This window comes from Sceloporus undulatus, chromosome 6, assembly GCF_019175285.1.
Source record: "Sceloporus undulatus isolate JIND9_A2432 ecotype Alabama chromosome 6, SceUnd_v1.1, whole genome shotgun sequence".
Lineage (NCBI taxonomy): Eukaryota > Metazoa > Chordata > Lepidosauria > Squamata > Phrynosomatidae > Sceloporus > Sceloporus undulatus.
The window spans coordinates 70472259-70495051 of NC_056527.1; the positions used below are offsets into that span (position 1 = coordinate 70472259).

The 22793-nt window shown below is 40.6% G+C and overlaps 1 protein-coding gene across 1 annotated transcript in view; it reads left to right on the forward strand.

Moving 5' to 3' along the window:
• LOC121933610 (adenylate cyclase type 1-like) overlaps positions 1-22793 on the forward strand; it is a 278499-nt gene that overhangs the window by 229384 nt on the left and 26322 nt on the right. The window contains exons 17-19 of the mRNA XM_042473590.1: positions 14092-14208; positions 15628-15774; positions 18516-18614. Coding sequence (XP_042329524.1) covers positions 14092-14208; positions 15628-15774; positions 18516-18614 — 363 coding nt within the window. The remainder of the gene's footprint in view (positions 1-14091; positions 14209-15627; positions 15775-18515; positions 18615-22793) is intronic.

The window sequence follows — 22793 nt, forward strand, 5'->3', positions numbered from 1 at the left end:
GTTCCCATTTTGTTTTTTACTTCAAAATATGATGTGTGCAGTGTATGTAGGAATTATTTTTTATTTTTTATTTATTTATTTAATTTTTTTTAAATTATTTAATTATTTATTTTTTGGCTTTGGGCCCCCAGTTGTCTGAGGGACAGCAACTCGGGCCCCGGCTCAAAAAGGTTGCCTACCCCTGGCCTAAATGGTTTGGGTCCAGACTATCTGAAGAACTGTATATCCCTATAAAAGCCAGTCCAAGTGCTTTACACACACTACATATTAGAGCTGTTTGATGTTCAAGTGCTTTGGTAAAACCTACCTACTTCCTCCCTGTGGCCCAGAATAGAAACCTTCGGGGGGGGGGTCAAGGGGGGGGGGGCCCAACCCCCCCGGAACAAAAAAAAAAAAAAGGCTCTGGTCTTCATGCAGTCTGTGGCCCACATCAAAGCACTTGAAATAACCTTCTCTGTGACTGCTCTCAAATTGGAACTCTCTTCAGTGGGAGGTCAGGTTGGCCCCCTCCCTGCTCTCTTTTTGCTGGCAGCTGAAGACATTTTTATTTATTAATTTTATACAATCAAGGTTTTGTTGGGTGAATTTTACTTGTAGTGTGATGTGCTGTTTTAATGTTTTAATTGTTTGTATTGGTTTTAACTATGCTGTTTTTAACTTATGTTTTAATATTAGTAATCTTATTATTTTTTTAACTTTTGTAATCAGTATTTTAGTTCTATTTTTTTAATTATTGTAAACTGCCTTGAATCCCATCTTGGAAAAAAGGTGGGGTATAAATCCAGTAAATAAATAGATAAATAAATAAATAAGATACACATATATATCATCATTACATAGGTTAACTAACGTTAAAAGGGAAAGAAGAGATTAAAATGTATACATTATTAAGAAAGAGCTGTTAGGAAGGAAAGTAATTTTATTGAATTAGAGTGAATGGCTCAGATATGTGAATTTTTGATTAATAATATCACTATAACTGTGATCCAAGTTTATGCTCCAACCACAAAGACAGATGAGAAAGAAAAGGAAAGATTCTGCATGGGTTTCCAGGAGGACATTGACTACACACCAAAACAGGACATGATAACAGTCATAGGCAACTGGAATGCAAAAGTAAGAAACAGCAGAAATAAATTTTGTAGAATTTGGCCTAGCCTCATGAAATGAGACAAGAAAATGACTTCTTGAATTTTGTGATATCATTCATTCAGACTTTTGCATTGTTTCTCCTAACTGTCTTTGCTGCATCTTACCTCACTATTCATGCCACTCCATTTTATCTTTGCTTTTTATTTCTAGACTAAAACAGTGTGTAAGTCTCTGATTACAAATGTTTTATTCCTGTCCATTTTAGTTCACTCACCTCCTGTATAGCTATGTGTCATCACTGTTGTTGTTTTAATTTACTGAATGTTATTACATCAGTATAAAACAGACAAAATCCAGAGTTTACATATCTGACGCAGAATCATAGAATCATAGAATTGGGAGAAACCACAAGGGCCATCCAGTCCAACCTCCTGCCATGCAGGAAATCACAACCAAAGCATCCCCAATAGATGACCATCCAGCCTCTGTTTAAAGACCTCCAAGGAATGAGGAATGTGTTCCACTGTTGAACAGCTCTTACTATCAGGAAGTTCCTCCTAATGTTGAGGTGAAATCTCTGTTTCTGGAGCTTGCATCCATTGTTCTGTGTTCTAATCTCTGGAGCAGAGAAAACAAGCTTGCTCCATCCTCAGTGTGACAACCCTTCAAATACTTAAACAGGGCTGTTATATCACCTCTTAACCATCTCTTCTCCAGGCTAAACATTCCCAGCTCCCTAAGTCTTTCCTCATAAAGCATGGTTTACAGACCCTTCACCATTTTGGTCGCCCTCCACTCTAATTCAATCATTACTTCCTTCCAAAAAGCTCTTAATAATGTATACATTTAAATTTCAACTCTTCTTTCCCCTTTAAAGTTAATTCTATTGACTGTGCATTGCAATCAAAGAAACAACTATATATGTATACTGTATATACTCATACTGTATATAAGTCTACTTCATGTATAAGCCGAGTGTGAGACTTGGGATTACTCTGACCAAAAATCCACGACATACTTCAGGTAGATCAGAAAGTTTATTGTAAGGACTAAATAGAAGCATTCCTGGTCACGTCTTTGTTGAATCTGAGGAATTCCAAATAGAGACAGAACCTTAGAATTCCCCAGACCCCTCCCTTTGAGTTGGTTCCCTTCGGTTCAGCCTTTGATGTAGACTTTCTCCCTTTGTTCTGAAGGGGGGAAAGAAGGGGGGGTTGGCCATTTGGTTCCTAGTTCCTCTACCAAGTAGAGATCTAAGACTGTATGCACCTTTGGTATCAGTTTCCCAGCAACCCCTCATAAAACTGCCTAACTGCCATGCAATACGTGACCATCCGGCCCTTTCCTCATGGTGGCAGCCCCCCTATTCTCAAAGTGACTGTCTATCTATATCTCTACTTCCTCTCTCTATGTGCGTATATATGTCTTCCCTATTTGTGGGTGAGAACCTATTCCCTGACCCCCACTCTGCGGTTTATCTATCTATCTCCCTCCCTATCTATCTATTATTATTATTATTATTATTATTAACCTTTATTTATGAAGCGCTGTAAATCTATCTATCTATCTATCTCTACAAACCTCATGGCAGAATACACCCTGAATGACTGACTGAAAGTGGATTCTGACACCGAGGGCAGATTTTGGGGCCAAAATTATGGATTTTGCTATGACCTGTGGATATGTTGAGGGTAAAACCTGAAGGTTCCTTCAGTGTGGTATGTGTGCAGGCAGGAAGAGGAGTCTATGGCCTGTTACAGACTGCCAAAATAAAGCTGCTTCGGGTCTCTTTGGAAGTATGCTTTTTAAATGATGCATGGGTCCTAAGAGTCCGGAGGTTGTGCCAAAGCCACACTCCATTCCTAAGCACTGGAGTGCAGCTTTGGTGCAGCTTCCGGATTCTTAGGATGCATGCATCATTTAAATAACATACCTCCAAAGAGACCCGGAGCAGCTTTATTTTGGCAGTCTGTAACAGGCCTAACTGAGGTTTTTTGCTTTAGCATTTCAACTTTTGTTTCATCCTTCACCCTCCAGACAGCAGTGGTTGGCTGGCAGGAGAGGGACAGAGGCGGGATACAGACGGGAAGGAGAAGACGTCTTAGAGGTGTATTCTGCTGAATACGGAGCCTCCAGACCGCCCGCCCTGGGGGTGTGCTTCAGGTGTTGGGGCTTCCACATGGGGGGCAGTGAAGACGCCTCACCTGGGTCCGTTTCAGACCCGGAGTTTCCAAACCGCCGCCTTGGAGGACGCTGCAAAGAGAGAGGCAGCTTCCTCACGGGTGGCCCAAACCGCGGCTTTTTTTTTCCTTGCCCGGGCTGGTGGATGCGCAGCTGCGCAGCTGCAGCGCTAAGCAGCAGCGGCAGAAAGCCTATGGCCACATTTAAAGTGCCCAAGCCCCTTTAAAACTTTTCCCCCCCGCTCTGCCCCAAAACAATGGTGGTCTCCTGCCAGCTGGTGATCAGCTGGTGTTGGCATCCTTGTCCGCTTGCACTTTGCCAGTGTCACCAGCATCATAGATGCCTCCTCTCCTTTGGTCCCCGCGCTCCTGCTGAATCTGCAATGCGCAGCCACAGCTGTCTCCGCTGCCACTGCTGTCCCCCTGCCATCCCCCATCACCTCCCTTGTACATATGTAAATATTTACAGTTTTAGCGTTTTTATTGTTAGGTGAAAATGGCACAGGAATGTGTGTAGGGGTTCACTTTAAAGTCCAAACTTTCCAAGCAGCGCATGCGTACATGTTGCTCTAGGGTTAGGGTTAGGGTTAGGGTTACGAGTCTTAAAATGCGCTGCAGCTGTGCCGCAGCTTCCACACCTGCATGGCAGCTGACGCTGCAATTAAAGCCTGACTGCAAACTGCGCATGTTTCAGGACCCCGACTCATTATGCGACGCAGCAGACACGGAGCTTTTAAATGGGCAACTTAAATTAGCGGCGTAGCAATTCTGACGTACCGATGCAGCAGCTTACAGACGGAGCTGCGCAGCTGCGCATCAAACGGAAAAGAAGCGGAGAAAAGCAGCACCTTTTTAATGCCGCTTCTTCCTGCTTGGGGCGTGCGGGGGGCGTGTTCATGGCGGCATTCAAGTAAGGCCCGTCTGAAGGCTCTACCTTCATGACATCATGAATACACCCCTTTTTGCCCGTCTGTATCCCGCCTATGTTTCTTTAACAGCAATTAATCACCCAGGACTCTTTCTTCTTGGCTCAATAGAAAAAGAAACTGATTCCTGACTATGTAGGGAAATTTGAAAGAACTGATATTACAGTCCCTGCTAGAGAGGAGAAGGAGAGCAGTTTCTGGGCAGCCATTTTGAGTGAGTGACTATTTGATTTTTTAAAAAAAAATACTCTTGGGAAAGTGTGCTTGTTGCTGAGGGGGTGGAGCTTATGTGAGTCATAACTGTGAGTAACTAGGGGGTAGAGCTAGGAGTCTTGCTCTATATAACTCCTCACAGAATTTTTTCAACCAAGGAAAAGTACAGCAGAGGCAGCAAGGAAACAGTGAACTTTGTCTTTAGAGGCCCTCCTTTAAATTTTTCCCTTTTTTGAAAAAAGGACTTTTGGGGGTTTCTTGCTCAGAGGAAGTGAGTCAAAAACATGCCTTCAGAACAAGCTAGAAGCCAGGACATCTTTATAAAGTTATATTCCCACTAGATTGAACTTGCTGGCAGACATTTGTGAAAAGGCCAGGTCATCAGGGGCCTTTAATGCTGGTGTTTACGGGAGGATATTTTTAGGAGGAAGCATACAGTCCTGTTTCAGTGATTACTTAGACTTCTCTCAGTGTGGACACTGAGGGAACTGCTGCAATCACCTGCAACACTTGTGGGATGTTTATCTTCTTGCTTACAGATGTGGGGAACTTCACATGCACCAAGTGCAAGTTGGTAGCCCTCTTGGAGGAGAAAGTCTAGGAGCTGGAGTCCAGAGTAGCTACACTTCAGCATATTAGGGAGCAAGAGGTTTTCCTGGACAGAACGGAATGAACAGTCTTGGATGGGGAACACATAGAAGAAGTTACTGTGGAGGAGAATGTCACTTCACATACATAGGAGGCTGACAGCTGGAGGAATGTCACACAGAGAAATAGGGAAACCAGGGATTGTTCTGGGAGCTTGCAGCTACAGAATCAATTTGAAGCTCTTTCCCTTATCAAGGAGGATGATAAGACCAGCATGGACAGACTTCAGGGACAGAGCAGGGGAGCTTGAGTGTTCCACCAGAGGAAACAGTCACTGCTAAGCCTCGGAGGAGGTGTGTGGTCATAGTGGGGAACTTCCTTGCTGAGGGGTACAGAAGCAGTGATTTGTCGGCCCGACAAGATGTCTCAGGAGGTGTGTTGTCTCTCTGGGGTAAAGATCCATGATGTGACAGGGAGGCTGACAAGCCTACTAACCAATAACTTTTGGCCCATGTGAGAACCAACGGCACTGCAGGACACAGCCTTCAGAATATCAGAAGGTATTACGAGGCTCTTCGTAGGAAGCTGAAAGAAATGGATGCAAAAGTTGTCATCTTGTCTCTTCTGCCAGTTGAAGAGCATTGTCCAGGAAAAGAGAGAAAAATACCAGATGTAAACAGCTGGCTCCGCAGATGGTGCCACTGAGACCTATTTGGATTCTTTGATCATGGGCTATAGTAACATGACGGAGGACTTCTGGCAAGGGATGGGTTGCATCTCATGTCAGTTGGCAGGAACATTTTTACCAACAGTCTCAAGAACTTGATCAGGATGGCTTTAAACTGAGTTATTTGGGGGAGGAAGACAGTATTCTAGAAGTCAAAAGGGCTGGAGAAAATAGTCAAACTGACGTAGAGGGAATAAGGCAAATAGTGCAAGTACCCAACAGTGGGAGGCAAAAAATCTTGCGTAGGCACCAAGTAAAGGGGACACATGGTCGTCGATGTGTCTATAGTAATTCACAGAGCATGGGAAATAAGCAAGATGAACTTGAACTCATAGTACAACCAAGCAAATATGATATAATAGGCATCACTGGTGGGATGAGTCTCATGATTGGAATGTAGAATTAGAGGGGCATGACCTTTTAAAGAGAAATAGGCCAAACAGGAAAGGAGGAGGAATAGCATTATATGCCAAGGATATTTACACCAGTGAAGAGATCCAGGACATCAATCCTGGAAGCCAGGTGAGGAGCGACTAGATAAAAATTAAAGATCACGGAAATAACAGGGATGTTATTCTGGGAGTCTACTACAGACTCCCAAATCAGATGGAGGAAGTTGATGACACCTTTCTAGAACAGATGACTACACACTCAGAAAGGAGAGATGTGGTAGTGATGGGTGACTTCAACTATCCTGATATTTGCTGGAAGTAGGGTTGTCATAATTTGCTACCGACAAAATGGGTGAATTGCCCAAAATGTAGGACATTCAAGAAAATGGAGGACACAACCACATAAAAACCAGAAACTTTACTATTTTTTTTAAAATAATTAATATAAATCCTTATTTACAAAAAAAATATCAATATGGAGGAGATTTTGACATTCTTACTAGACAGAAGGCACACAACAACAAACATAACAAAATACATCTCAGGAAGTAGAATTCAAAGATATAGAGATGTTGTACCTGTGAGACTAAATGCATCTGATGAAGCAGCCTTTAGTCTAGGAAAGCTCATGCTCCCAGCTTCTTGCTGTGGCAACATCCCTCTATCTCATTGGTACCCAGCCACCCGGCTAGGCCCCGTGTGACTCTGCTATGGCTGGAGGAGGCCGCTGGAGGACTTCATCATGGCAGCCTCCTTTCAGAGGGCCCAGCCAGCCGGCTAGGCCCCGCATGGCTCTGCCGTCTCTGGAGGAGGCCGCTGGAGGACTCCTGCAAGGTGGCCTTCTCTTAGAGGGCCCAGCTGGCCAGCTAATCCCCACACAGCTCTCCTGTGGTTGGAGCAGGCCGCTGGAGGCCTCCTCCATAGCGGCCTCCTTCCAGACAGCCCGGATGGCCAGCTAGGCCCCTCATGGCTCTGCCACCTCTGGAGGAGTCCACTGAAGGACTCCTCCATGGCTGCCTCCTTCCAAACAGCCCAGATGGCCAGCTAGGCCCCTCATGGCTCTGCCACCTCTAGAGGAGGCCGATGAAGGACTCCTCCATGGCGGCCTCCTTCCAGAGGGGCCCAGCTGGTTGCGAGGCCCCATGCGGCTCTGCCGCAATGGAGGAGGCCGTTGGAAGACTCCTCCATGGTAGCCTCCTTCCAAATGGCCCAGATGGCCAACTAGGCCCCATGTGGCTCTACTGCCTCTGGAGGAGGCTGCTGGAGGACTCCTCCATGGCGGCCTCCTTGCACAGGGCCCAGCCAGCCAACTCAAGCCCTGTGTGGCTCTTCTGTTGCTGAAGTAGGCCTTGCAGCCATAGCCACTTTCCTTAGGCTCAAGCCAGCCAGCTCAGGCCCTGCATGGCTCTGCCGCCACTGCAGAAGGCTTTGCCATCAGCAGTGGAGGCCCCACCCCTAGCCCCTCCTTGGGCCCATCAAGGTCTAGCATCATGCTTCTGCTGCCGCACTAAAACAGCAACAGCAATAACAACAATAGAGGCAGAGGAGGAGGAGGTGAAAGCCAGGACTGGATCCAAACCGGGCCGGGACATTCAGAATGGCTAAAAAATGTGAATGTCCCGGCAGAAACTGGGATATGGCAACCCTAGCTGGAGGTCAAACTCAGCCAAATCCTCAAGGTCTAGCAAATTCCTCACTTGCCTTGAAGAAAATTTCATTGTCCAACAGATGGGAGAGGCAACAAGGGGTCACTTATTTTAGATCTGACCTTAATCAACAGGGATGACTTGGTTAATGAGGTGCAAATGGTAGGATCATTAGGTAGAAGTGACCATGTTCTCCTGGAGATTGTTGTACAGTGGAAAGGAGAAGCCAGGCATAGTCGGCCACGTATTCTAGACATTAGGAGAGCTGATTTCAATAAACTTAGAGAAGTACCAGGGGTGATCCCATGGTCAGTATCACTAAAAGAGAAGGGAGTTCAGCATGGACAGCAGTTTCTCAAAAGGGAGATGCTGAAGGCACAATTTCAAACAGTTCCACTAAGGAAAAAAATGGGAGGTATCTCAAGAAACCAGGATGGATGATTAAGGAATGTTCAACTGAGCTAAGTTTTAAATAGAACATGTATATGAAATGAGAAAATGGGAAAATCACCAAAGAGGAATTCAAACAAACAAATAGAAAGCACATGTAGGAGTAAAGTCAGAAAAGCTAAAGTGCATAATGAACTCAGGCTTGCCAGAGAGGTTAATAATAATAATTTAATAATTTGTTTTATTTATATACCGCTATTCCAAATATCATAGCGGTGAACAGCAAGTAAGCTAATTAGCAAGTAAGCTAATTTGCCCCCAACAGTTTGGGTACTCATTTTAGCAACCTCGGAAGAATGCAAGCCTGAGTCAAGCTTGAGCCCTTTTGCTGGTCTTGAACTCGCAACTTTGTGGTTTTGAGTGAATGGCTGCAGTACAGGCATTTAACCACTGTGCCACCAGGGCTCCTTAAGAACAATAAGAGGGGCTTTTGGGGGGTATGTCTGCAGCAAAAGGAAGAGGAAGGAAACGGTAGGGCCACTGTGTGGAGAAGATGGCAAAATGTTAACAGGGGATAGAGAAAAGGCAGAATTACTCAACACCTTCTTTGCTTCAGTCTTTTCAGAAAAGGCGAAGAGTGCTGAACCTGATGATAACAGAGTAGAGGACAGAATAGGGGAATTTCAGCACAGAATAAGCAAAGAGGAATACTGTGTTAATCTATATGAATATAAGTCTCCAGGACCAGACGAACTACATCCAAGGGTTTTAAAAGAATTGTCAAATGTAATATAGGACCCATTTGCAATAATCTTTGAGAACGCCTGGAGAAAAGGAGAAGTCTCAGCAAACTGGAGGAGGGCAAATGTTTTCCCCATCTTCAAAAAGAGGAAAAAATAGGATCCCAACAACTATTGTCCAGTTAGTCTGGAGCAGGAAAGATTCTGGAACAGATCATTAAACAGAAAGTCTGTAAACATCTAGAAGGCAATGCCATAATCACAAAAAGTCAACACTGGTTTCAGAGAAACACGTCATGCCAGACAAATCTAATCTCTTTTTTTGATAAAATTACCATTTTGATAGATGAAAGGAATGCCTTAGCTACACTACATCTTGATGTCAGTAAGGCCTTTGACAAAGTTCCCCATGATATTCTTGCAAACAAGCTTGTAAAATCTGGGCTTGACAAAGTAACTGTTACATGGATGTCTAACTGGTTGACTGACCAAACCCAAAGGATACTCAACCATGGTTCCTTTTCATCCTGGAGAGGAATGACGAGTGGGGTGAAAGAGGGGTCTGTCCTGGGTGTCAGAATCCACCTTCAGTCAGGCATTCAGGGTGTATTCTGCCATGAGGTTTGTATAGATAGATAGATAGATAGATAGATAGATAGATAGATAGATAGATAGGGAGATAGTTAGAGAGAGAGAGAGAGAGAGAGAGAGAGAGGGAGGGAGATAAATAGATAAATAGAAAAACAGATAGATAGATAGATAGATAGATAGATAGATAGATAGATAGATAGATAGATAGTCACTTTGAGAATAGGGGGATGTCGCCATGAGGACTAAGCCGGATGGTCACGTAGTGCATGGCAGTTAGGCAGTTTTATGAGGGGTTGTTGGGAATCTGAAACCAAAGATGCATACAGCCTTAGATCTCTGCTTGGTAGAAGAGCCAGGAACCAAATGGCCAAAAAAAACCTCCTTTCCCCCTTCAGACCAAAGGGAGAAATTCTACATCAAAGACTGAAACGTAGGGAAACAACTCAAAGGGAGGGGTTTGGGGAATTGTAAGGTTCTGTCTCTATTTGGAACTCCTCAGTTTCAACAAAGACGTGGCAGGAATACTTCCACTCAAGTCTTTACAATAAACTTTCTGATCTACCTGAAGTTTGTCGTGGATTTTTGGTCAAAGTAATCCCAAGTCTCACACTGGGTCCAGTGCTACTCAACAATTTTATTAATGACTTGGATGACAGTATTGGGGGCATAGTTCTCAAATTTGCAGATGACACCAAATTAGAGGAGTAGCTAATATCCCAGAAGACAGGATTAAAATTCAAAATGACCTGAATAGACTAGAAAGTTGGGCCAAAGCTAACAAAATGAAATTCAGTACAGAGAAATGTAAGGTGCTGCACTTCAGGCGGAAAGGGCTCTAAGAGTTAAGAGGTGATATGATAGCCCTGTTTAAATATTTGAAGGGATGTCATATTGAGGAGGGAACAAGCTTGTTTTCAGTTGCTCCAGACAACAGGACTCGGAACAATGGGTGAAAGCTACAGAAAAAGAGATTCCACCTCAACATTAGGAAGAACTTCCTGACAGTAAGGGCTTTCTGACAGTGGAACACACCCTCTTGGAGTGTGGTGGAGTCTCCCTCCTTGGAAGTCTTTAAACAGAGGCTGCATGGCCATCTATACTTTGAGATTTCTTGCATGGCAGGGGGTTGGATTGGATGGCCCTTGTGGGTCTCTTCCAACTCTTGGATTCTATGATTGTAATTTTTACACCATTTATTCGCCATTGCTGACTAGTTTTTTTGTTTTTTTAGAAGGAATACCTTGGTTTTACTATAATTTAGTGCTTGGGCTTCGTTATGGCCATATATAGCTAATTGTCTAAGTAGTCTTCTCAGGCTAATTTCAGTGTAAAGATAATAAAACAGCATTGTCTACGTATAGCAGAATAGATATGGGGTGGTTGGCCAATTGTGGTGAATGGAAAGACTCCTTTTAAGAACCCTATAAAAGAGTGAATATACAGGTTAAAAAATAGAAGAGCTAAGATGTAACCCTGCTTAACACCTCTATGAATAGGAATTGTGACGTGGCCCTTGTTGTTATATTTTACTCTAAGGCTCATAAGAGTATACCAGCCCTGAATGAGTGTTAGCAACCTTTTATCTATAAGCTCCATAATATGTCTCCATCTGTGAACTCCTAGAAGGCAATGCCATAATCACAACAAGTCAACACGGGTTTCAGAGAAACAAGTCATGTCAGCCATATCTGATCTCTTTTTTTGATAAAATTACCCACTTGATAAATGAAAGGAATGCATAATTATAATGCAGATAATATACATAATATACATAACAATCATAATTTGAATAATATGCAAATTGGATGCACAGATTTGCCTCTCAGTAGGTGCAAATGATGTTCTGTGCTTTCTTCCCTGGTTAGAAAAAAAACATACTCTGTTCATCACTTGAGAGTCAAACAACCTCTTTCATTCTTTTGGAGATCCTTCTATGCTTGCAGTCCATTCCTGTCTTCCACGAGGAGAGCTTTTAGTCATCTTTTCAAAGATGGACAGTAGAATAAGTGATGGGTATAGACCCAGTTCAAACTGAGTCAAGAAGAGTACATTTAGTGTTCCACAGCTAAACTCATTCCTTGACATTTTAACAGAGAGATATATATGCTTAAGTACAGATGAGTCTGAGTGTGTGTGTGAAGTTCTTGTAAGAGATAGCATATCAAAATCTAGAAAAGTATAAAATATGTGGAACATTATAAATACTAAACTGAGAAACAGTTATTGGAAAATAATAATATATATGGTCACAGCAGATCGTTTAATATTTGCACAAAAGTGGGAAAACACAGAAACTCCAGATGAAGATGACTGGTTGCTTAAACTATTTGATATGAAAGAAATAAACATATTAACTAATATCCTGGAAGGTAAATCCAGAAAAGGAGCTCTGGGAAATTGGAAGAAAGTCATTACAACATCTGAAGATAAATGGGGCATACTGGCAAATTCATATTTTGAGTAAAAAGGGACTAATTCTTTTAATTTAATTAAATTTTAATTAATTAATATTGAGATAAAATAGAGATTAAATTTATATGAACTCATTTACTCAATTATTATCAACAACTATGATCTTAATCTTTTTTATTTTATTTTAAATAAAGTTTATTAGTATTACATTAAAACTCACTAGAACCCCAAAAAGACCTAGAACAAACTTGGACATAAACCTACTTACACATCTACACACATTCTCAATTACATATTACATATATCCACACATACATACACACCCATTAACATACTACCAATCTCCATCTTACAAACATCATAAAACACAACTTCCTAGTTTATTATTATTATTATTATTATGCTTTATTTATATAGCACTGTAGATTTACACAGCACTGTACATACAAAAAATAAATACATAAAAGTAAACCTGCCCAGGCATATTGTAAGAAATATGGCGGGGTACAAACCACTGCTTTGTGGCGCTTCCCCGCCGCACAGCCAAACCGCGCGACTCCCGCGCGGAGCAAAAAGAAGCTCCATTTCGGAGCTTCTCTTGCGGCGCCTCCATGACGTCGCGAGGCGCCTGGCGCGGACTCGCGATGTCATAGGCGCGCAACACGTCTGGACGCTATGCGTCCAGTACGTAAAGATGGCGGCGCCCATGTAGAAGGTGCGCCGCCATCTTGTACAATAGGATACGTACTAGGGTTAGGGGGGTGCGGAAGCACCGCCACTTCCTAACCCTAGTACGTATCCTATACGTACTATATGGCGGTGTGTATCCCACCATAATAAGTAATAGTTATTGATTATAATCCATAACAAAAACTGACTTTGAATAAATGTCAAATACCAAATAAATTGTTTCTCTGTTCATTATCATCTAATCTATTTCCATTATATTAGGGAAAAGAAAAAGGGGGAGGGAATCACAATCGGGGGGGGGGGGGAAATCCCATCTTCATATATTGACATTATTCAGCAGGTGATATAGATAAACTCCCCTTTCTTATTAACTATTTGTTAACCTCAGGATTAGATTTTTATATAATTTTAGTAAAAATAAAGTAAAAAGGTAAATTGAATGTATTATATGTTATACATTATACACTATGTTCCTTCCACCTTCAGGAAGTTGTTCACTCCAAGTGAAACATCAGACCATTCTTTATGAAATTTATCTAGTGATTTGTCTCTTAACAAACACATCAATTTGTCAGGCTTGATATAATCCAAGATTTTCCACAACCAGTTAATTTTCAAGGGAGTACATTCCATTCTCCAACTTTTTGCATAAACTGCTCTAGCAGCTGTGGTCATAAAAAACAGAACTCTTCCATATTTAGTTTAAAAGATAGGTTCTTTTTTAAACTTGATATTTAACAGATTTTCTATCTCCAGATGAATTTGGGACCAGTATTGGTGAGCCTTTTTACACTATGTTAATCTTTTTTATTAGGTTATTTTTCTGGATAGAGACAATATTTAGAAGAAAAATAGGATAAGGCTAAGTGTATGATACAGTCCGTAATTTTATGGAAAGAGCAAACAGATAGATAAGAATTTTAAAAATACAAGATATATGAGTCAGTATTTGATAAATATTTTTATTTATTTTTTCCCTATTCTTCTTACAACCTTTTATTTCCGTTTTTTATTTGATAAGCAGGAGAGAAATATTAATTATGCCAGCACTTGATTCTACTGGAAAATTAATGTTTAGGTACTTAATTCTTTTTCTGTTTGGATTTTAATATTATGTCATTTATCAATTTTGTAAGTAATAGTATATGAAAGAAGATACTTCCCAGATACTTCATGGAAACGCAGTGTTCAAAATACCTCTATGAATACACTTTTGTAAATAGTTGCAAGTCAAGAATTATAAGAAGTTACAATAAGTTATAAGAAATTAAAGAAGATTATATGTTGCATGGTGCAACAATCACAATGTATATTTATTTGTATTATGTTGAAGTTTCAATAAAATAACATTACAAAAATCTGAGAAAAGTATAAAAAAATCTCAGAAATGTATGTACTATTTATGAAAAATGCAATTGGATATATGTTTACTCATGGTTTCAAATATACCTTAAATGTGGTTAAGACTGTAACACATTGATTAAAAGATCACCTTTTTTCATAGGCAGAAGAAGAAAGGGATGATATGGAAAGAGTAAAACTGGATAACAAACGAATTCTCTTCAACTTATTGCCAGCACATGTTGCTCAGCATTTTCTCATGTCTAATCCAAGAAACATGGTAAGAAAAAAAATCATTTTCTGGATCTAGATCCTTTCTTTTCCTGCTTATAACAAATTCATGAGTTGAGATATATCATAGCTTAAAAACATCCATCGGGCATAATATGACTTAGAATTTTGCTGTCATCAAAACAAATTTGGCATCTTGATTGTTCTGTCTGAGCGCTTGAAACATTTTGAGGTTTTCAAAGTTTTCAAGCAAGTGAAAGAATAGCTAAAGGACCCAATTCTCCCTGCTGCTACTAGCCCATCCCTAGGCTATATATTGCAGTATTAAGACATACAGCGCGCCCGCATATGACGCGGGCGCGCTTTACATGGACTTGAGCTTACATGCTCAAGCTGTGGGCGCGTGCACCCGTTGTGCCCCACGCACCGCTGCACTGCCGCGCTGCCGTGCACGAGTCCCATTGGAGCATAGGCGGAATTCGCCTTATGCGGAGGGATCCGGAACGGATCCCCATGTAAGGCGAGGGCCGACTGCAGTAGCAGAGGAAAGAAACAATCGCTCAAATACAGAGAGAACTTCCACCTTGAAAAGTAAAGATATTGGCAATATAGTGACACTGTCAACATTTTTTTAATGTTTAAAGTAACAAGATCATCCTTGGAATCAGTGCTAAAAGAAAGACAACAAATAAATAAATAAATAAATAAATTTACAAGCACTATGATCCCTAACAGAGAATGCCAGTCAGTGTGCTTTCAGTCTTTTCAGGTTATAAATTAATAGAGGAAATGATTTTGTTTATTTTTTTAGACTTCTGCTTAGAATATGGGATAGGAAATGACAGAAGATGGCAATTGCAAACAGGATTAAAGTGGGCCATCTTACTTGGCAGCAGGCTATGCCCACCCAGATACTGCTCATAAAACTTCAAACAGTCCTCCTTGTTCAAGTCACACAATGTTCAATGCTGTTTCTAGAATTATTTTTAATTGCATAAGAGCTGGAAATGGAAACAAATTGTTGCTATTTGGGGTATGTAACTGAAGTAAGAATTGAAACTGCATTGATATTCTGCTAGTTGTGAGTCCTGTAGTGGATCTACAGATCATTTCTTGCAGTAATGTGATATCAGAAATCCCATCTCTCCAATTCCAGGTGGTATTTTGATGGTCTCCTGAGCTATATAATGATATATAAACTAAATGCAAAATCATTATTGACACTTGGAAATGTTGCTTGCTTTTTATTGCTGTTTTCTTGAACTGGATTGGATCTATATATTAACTAACTTAGTTGCACTTAGGATCCATTGAAATCAATATGAAAAGTCAGCCATGTCTAAAATCCCATTCATTTTAATGAGATATAAGGATAGTTCACTTTGTCTGGATCCAATTCCATTGGGTTGTTGGGTTATTTGTTTATTTGTTTTTTTGCTTAACAGAAACTTTACTTTAAACATTTCAGGATTTATATTATCAGTCATATTCACAAGTGGGAGTAATGTTTGCTTCCATTCCAAATTTCAACGATTTTTACATTGAACTGGATGGCAATAACATGGGAGTGGAGTGTTTACGCCTGTTAAATGAAATCATTGCAGATTTTGATGAGGTAAGGAGTATGTATTCAGATATTAAGTCTGCTGTTTCAGCAATATCTATATAAATTTATCATAATCTTGATAATTTAGCAGTCTTCTTTCTTAAAATTGCTTTTACAACATTCAGTCGATTCTAACTGAATTTCAGTATAGACCAGCATGAAAAACTGGCTTTAAGCTGGCTTGGGAGCATGGCGTATGCACAACACATGCTCCCACAATGCTTGGAAGCCAGCTTCATGCCACCCAGCTGCCTGCACAGCAGCCGGCTTCAGGGCTCTCTGGCAACACAGTGTTTACATACTGCATGCTACAGAAGCGCCATAAACCCACGGCGAGGAGATAGAAGCCAGCTTTTTGAGAGCTCAAAAAGGAGCTGCATTTTCCCACTTCTTTTTGGGCTGGCAAAAAGCCAGATTGGGGCTGCAGCATGTAGTTTCCATGGTCCCAACCCGGTTCTCTCAGGGCAGTCTGTTTTGCCCATGAGTTGTCAGCATTACTGAATCATCCAGGCAGCAAGTGAGATTTTCCTACCTCTGTGAAGATTTAAATTCTTTGTTATTTGGCAAATATTGGCTTTTAAATCCCACATCCTGAGTGAATGGACATAAATTTCCCCAAACTGGTTTCTCAAGTAATTCATTAACTGCACATATCAGAAAAAGGATCAGAGAAAGGAAATGGTTTAAACAAGCAAACAAACAAACAGCTTCATTTATATACTGCTTCATACTGAACTAAGAGTGTGTAAGCGGCTTACAACTGTAAACTAATACAGTTTTCATACAGAGATGTTATAAAAAGGATAAAAATATAGTGGAAAGATTGAATTAGAATCTCATAAAATGCTAATTTCCAGAGATTTGACCAAGGCTGGTTTGCATACAGACAACTACAAAAAAGAATAAAAATAGATCAAAAATTATTTGGATCAGAAATAAATGAATCAGCTCTTGAGAAATTATTAGTGAAAACAGATTCAAAATTAATAACTAAAATATAAAAGAAGTTATTGGAATTGGAAATGGAGGAAACAATGATAAAATGGGCAATAGATGTGGGCTCCAACTAGAAAATTGGGAATATAGTTGGAATAAAAGAATCAAAGATTAAAAGAAAACTGGTTCAAAATGTTCTTTAGGTGGTATTTTACTCCAAACAAAATTGCTAAAATATATAAACTACAGAACCATAACTGTTGGAAATTTGGTAAAGAAAGAGGGACATGTATACACTGCTGGTGGAGCTGTGATTTAGCTAAGAAATATTGGAAGAATATACATAAAATAATCAAAGATATATTAAAAATTAAGTTGGAATTCAAACCGGAGATCTTTTTGTTGGGTATGATAAATAGAGAATTAGAAAAGAAGTATGGTAAAATCTTGTTTTGTATGCTAAGTACTGCAAGAATTTTATTTGCAAAAAATTGAAGAAGTCAGAAATACCAGAGATTGATTATTGGAAACTTAATTTATTGGACATGATTGAAATGGATAAACTGACACAAAAACTAAGAAACAAATCTTTAGAAAACTTTGATAGAGTGGTCAGCTGTAATTACATACATAAAGAAGCAATGGGGTAATCTGAGGACATAGATATAAAGATAAGATATATTTAGAGTAGATATAAAAATATATTACAGAGGAATAATATGAGAAATATTAATAAAGAAGGAATTAGTTTATAGAAATTAGTAATTAGTTAAGTTAAATTTAGTTAAGATAACTACTTAGTTGAGAGAAAAGGATAAAGTAAGTAAAACAAAGATAATAAAGGCACTTAGAACTGATGAATAATGGGGGAAGGAAGTCTAAGGGAATCAGGATAGAGTTAATATTAAAGATTATAGTGTCTAGATTTCATAAGATTTAGATTGTATAAGACTGTATAAGATTTAAAATATGTAGATTGTATAAGATGTAGAATTTATGTATGCTAGTGAATGCATATATATTTATTAAATGCAATAAAAATAATTTAAAAAAGAAAAAGGATCACACCATGTTCCAGGAGGCTATGTAATCCCATACCATTTTGTATTTCAAATTATCCCCACAGCTTTCTTGATTCTGTCCTTGCACTTGAAACATTAATTTTTTACTCTGCCTCCCATTCCATTCCCCCCAAACACTTAATGCTGATTCATATATACAAAGAGTAGCATAGAATTAAGCCATGCATAAATAGCTCCTATACTATTTTGGTAATGAACAAATTTAGGATTATAGAATTTGAAATACAGTTGTTAAATTACTATACATACTAGTTCATTGTTCCAAACAGGTTGACCTGATGTAGATATAATTAACAGTGCAATCAGAAACTCTTACACTTTACACCTATTGTGCTGAACTTGGTTTTTGCAAATCATAGCAGTGGATAAGAATGATCTGAAAAAGGATTTTAGGGGTGAAGCAGCCAGCGCAAAAGGTCTGTGCCAGGATCACGCCACTGCCATTCACCCAGGACCATGGCAACTGCATGCATGCAGCCCCAATCTGGGTTGCCGTCATGGTTCTGAACCAGGTGCTGAAAAGGAGTGGTATTTTACTGTTCCTTTTTGGGCTGGTTCTTTGACATGGCCCTTTGGGTCATCTGTTTGAGGCCATAGCCCTTGAAGTCCTTAGAATATTTGTGATAGATTTGAGGCAGCAAAAATAGCTGAGGAGGAGGAGAAAGAAGAGTAATAAGCATTCATGCCTTTATTGTTTAAAATATTATGTAATGTTTTATGTTTTAAACAAAGCTTATGGACAAAGAATATTATAAAGACATTGAAAAAATCAAGACAATTGGCAGCACATATATGGCGGCAGTAGGACTTGTACCAACTACAGGCACTAAGGTAAGATATCTTTCAGATATCTTTCGTTTAGAACATCTCCTTGAATGTTTTCACAAATGACCCCTAAAAATGCCACTGGAATCTCCTGGTTTTGAATAGAAATACACATTAACTAGAACTAGACTTGGGGCTGATAAATTTTTGCTCAGCTTTCTTCAGCTATTGGTGATTAATTTTACTAGTTAGTAAGGTAGTTTTATAAGTTAGTAAGGTAAATGAGACCAGTGAGCTTATTTAATAAAACTTTGTGAGTTCTTTTATTATAATCAGTGTTTGGCTGTTTGTTTTTAACTGTCTGACTTTGAGTGCCAGGGCCAAATGAAAACTTTGTCTCTCTTCAAGAATGCCTCTACTTCTTCTATTTTATCAAATAGCCCTATTCCAGACCACTTCTGAATTATGAGGATGTTTCCCACAATCTAGTATTGTATCTTCCCTCAGAATCTGAAACTTTATAGTCCACTGAATATTTGATAGGCATCTTTTCAAGTAGGGCCATCTGTTAAAGTTGGAAGTCTTTCCTGGTTGTGACAAACAACCTTTCTATTGTGGCAGGCACTTGGGACTTTTGTTATCCCACCGCTGCCACCAATTTATGTGAAGGTCTCTGCCACCTTGACACCGGCTCCTTAGACCCTGCTCCCACCTAATTTATGTGAAGGGCCCCAAGATACTCTCCTATGATTGCTCCATACCCCTGCATTTCAAAAGATCAGTAGCGTGGTTTGATTTCAAAACACAGGCCAAGTGGATATTCAAACAAGAATAAAAGTTTATTTTAAAACAGAGTGGAAAAGGGTAACTTGGACATGAAGTTGTTACTGTGTCTTTCTTGGGTACATATAATAAATAATAATAATAATAATAAATTTTATTTATATATCGCTTTCCCACAGATCAAAGAGGTTTACAGCCGTAGAAAACCAATTACAACCATTAAAAAAAAGTTACAAAACATCACTAGATAAAATCCAATTATACAAATTTAAAACACAATCATACTGCAAGGTAAGGCAGGGAATAAATGGCATCAACATACACAACTTCATTTATCAGGGGGGAAGGCTTGACAAAAAAGGAAGGTTTCAAGCCTTTTTTAAAATGTTTCTAGGGGGGGTTGTCAAACGGAGCTCCTCGAGAAGGCTATTCCAGATTCGCAGGGCCACCTAGAAAAGGCCATCTGGGATGTAGAAACATATTTGGAAGGTGGAATTTCCATAAGATTCTTCCCGGATGTTCTGAGTGTGCGGGGCGGCTTGTAGGGGGAGATGCGGTCTCTCAAGTAACTCGGGCCCAAGCCATGTAGGACTTTATAGGTAATAACCAACACCTTGTATTGCACTTGGAAGCGAATAGGCAGCCAGTGCAGAGCTTTCAGCTTAGGTGTTATATGGTCAAACCAGTCTGGCTGCCATATTTTGTACTAACTGAAGCTTCCAGGCTTGGGACAAGGGTAGCCCCATGTAGAGCGCATTACAGAAATCTAGGCGAGAGGTTACCAGAGCATGTACCACTGTTTCAAGGTCCCTTTGGCTCAGGTAGGGTCACAGTTGGCGTACCAACCGAAGCTGATAGCAAGCACTTCTGGCTGTCGCATCTACTTGAGATGACAACTGCAGGGATAAATCCAGAAGTACTCCTAGACTGCGAACTTCGTCCTTCAGGGGAAGTGTGACTCCGTTCAGGACAGGTGGACAAATTTCCTTCCGCAGACCTGGGGAACCTATCACCAGAACTTCTGTTTTCTCTGGATTCAGACTGAGTTTGTTTTCCCTCATCCAGCCTATTACCGACTCCAGGCAGGCATTCAGAGGAGAGACGCCATCCTTAGTCATTGCATCAGTCGGAGACACAGAGAAACATATTTGGGTGTCATCAGCGTACTGATAAGACCGCGCCCTGTGTCTCCAGATGATCTCTCCCAGCGGTTTCATGTAAATGTTAATCAAAGTGGGGGAGAAAATAGCTCCCTGAGGGACACCAGATGTCAGTTCCCTCTTAGAGGAGCAGGTGTCCCCCAACTGCACCATCTGGAATCTGCCCGAGAGGTAGGAGCGGAACCACTGGAGTGCAGTGCCCCCAATACTCAACTCCCTTAGGCGTTCCAGAAGGATACCGTGGTCAATGGTATCGAAAGCCGCTGAGATGTCCAAGAGCACCAACAAGGTCACACTTCTCCTGTCGATGCCCAGACGGAGATCATCGACTAAGGCGACTATGACAGTGTCAACTCCATATCCCGCTCTGAAGCCAGTTTGAAATGGGTCCAGATAATCGGTTTCATCCAAGACTGCTGGGAGTTGGAAGGCAACTGCTCTCGATCACCTTACCCAATGGCAACAATGAGACTGGTCTGTAGTTATTCCTTACCAGGGCGTCTAGGGGTTGTTGTTTTTTAGCAATAGTTTAACTGTTGCTAGCTTTAAACTTGATGGAAATTTTCCCTCCCTGAATGATGAATTGACTATACATTGTAACAACAATGTTACAGTATCACCACCCTGGGCAGTCAGCCAAGAGAGCTCTGGATACCTCTATTGTTATTTCTGATGAAATGCCAGCATTGAGATCAGCCCTTATCCGAGAGATTATATCTGCGAAGAAGTTGTTAAAATCGTCAGAGCAGGCCTCAGTTGGTACTAATATAGGGTTCAGGGCAGGAGGAAGCTGTGTTAGCTCCCTGACCACCCTGAACAGCTCTGCTGGATGTGACTCCGCAGATGCAATACGTGCAGCATAGAAATAATTTTTTGCTGCACCTATTGCCACTCCATAAGACTTCAAAAGAGCAGGTTTGTTATTAAATCCCAATGAATAACTCAGCCACACAGGTTATAATATCTCTCAGGAAATTATGTAACTGAAATCCCTCTGTCAGAGTCTGGCCACACTGAGTCTCTCTTCTCTAGACTCCCAAATTAATACTGTCCCTCTTTGGACCTATCAGACCCTTTCTTGGTCTATGATCAACACCCCACTCTAACAAAATGCTGTTCCCTCAGGAACTTCTGGAACACAGTCCTCTCTTGGACTCTACTGTTCCCCAACTGAACACCAGCTTCCTCCCTCAAGATTCCAAACCCTAACTGACTGAAACCAACTGCCAAGCAGAATCTTCAAACTCCTCAGCCAGCACCTGATTGGCTTAGGGTCTCTGGCTTCTGATTGGCTGGTTTGTGAGTCAGTTCATCACACTAGTGTTCTTGAAGAAATTAGAAATCTTACTTCTTTTGATGATTTGGGGACTCTGAATTACTGGGACTTTTTCTAATGTGACAGAAATCACATTGGAACCTGTCAATTCTTTTTGATGGTTATTTCACCAATTTGTATTAAAATTCTGAGAAGTGGATTAAAGAGGCAAGTGGGAAGGAAGGTAGGCAGGCAGACACTACATTAGGATATGATCTGGTGTTATATAGAAAGAAAAAGATCCAAAAAGAAAGCAAAATTTTAAGTGACTTTGCAGTACCCTGCAGCATTCTGGTTGATGGTACATTAACATTGATTTCATAGCAAAAGAGCCAAAATACTGTCTCTGGACTCTAAGGACCTTATCACACGTGGGGGGGTTTGCAGCTCAGATCCACAGTCACTCCTGTTCTAGCAATGCAAAGCGTGATGTTTTTTCACACCAGATCCAGAGTCATTCCCGTCTAGCAATGCGAATTAAGGTAAAAACGTGATGTTTTACCACACCTGATTGCCTTTCTGTTGCCCTTCTGAAGTGAGGGGGAAGCGAAGTCAGTTCTATTCCAAGCAAGTCACGTGATGCGAATTCAAGCAAAGGGAAGTGAGTGCACATTGTATTACCACACCAGAGGGTTCAACGATTCGAATCGGCACCCTTGGGCACTTCCCAAAATGCCATAGCCTTGAGCCCTGGCAGCTCAAGCAGTGCCAAACCGGGTTATTTCCCCAGTGCGGACACAGCCCTGTTGAGGTTTCCTCACTGCCCCTATCCCTAATTCAACACCCATCCTTTCAAAGTTAAATGACTCTAAAAAAACTTTCCTCTCCGCTCATGTCTGAGAGTCTCATCTATCCATCGGTGCTTCTGCAACCAGCCAAGAAAGATAAGGCAGTGAAAGCCCCAGAGAGGAGTTTGTCTTAGCTGAAGATCTGAAAATTATTATTATTATTATTATTATTATTATTATTATTATTATTATTATTATT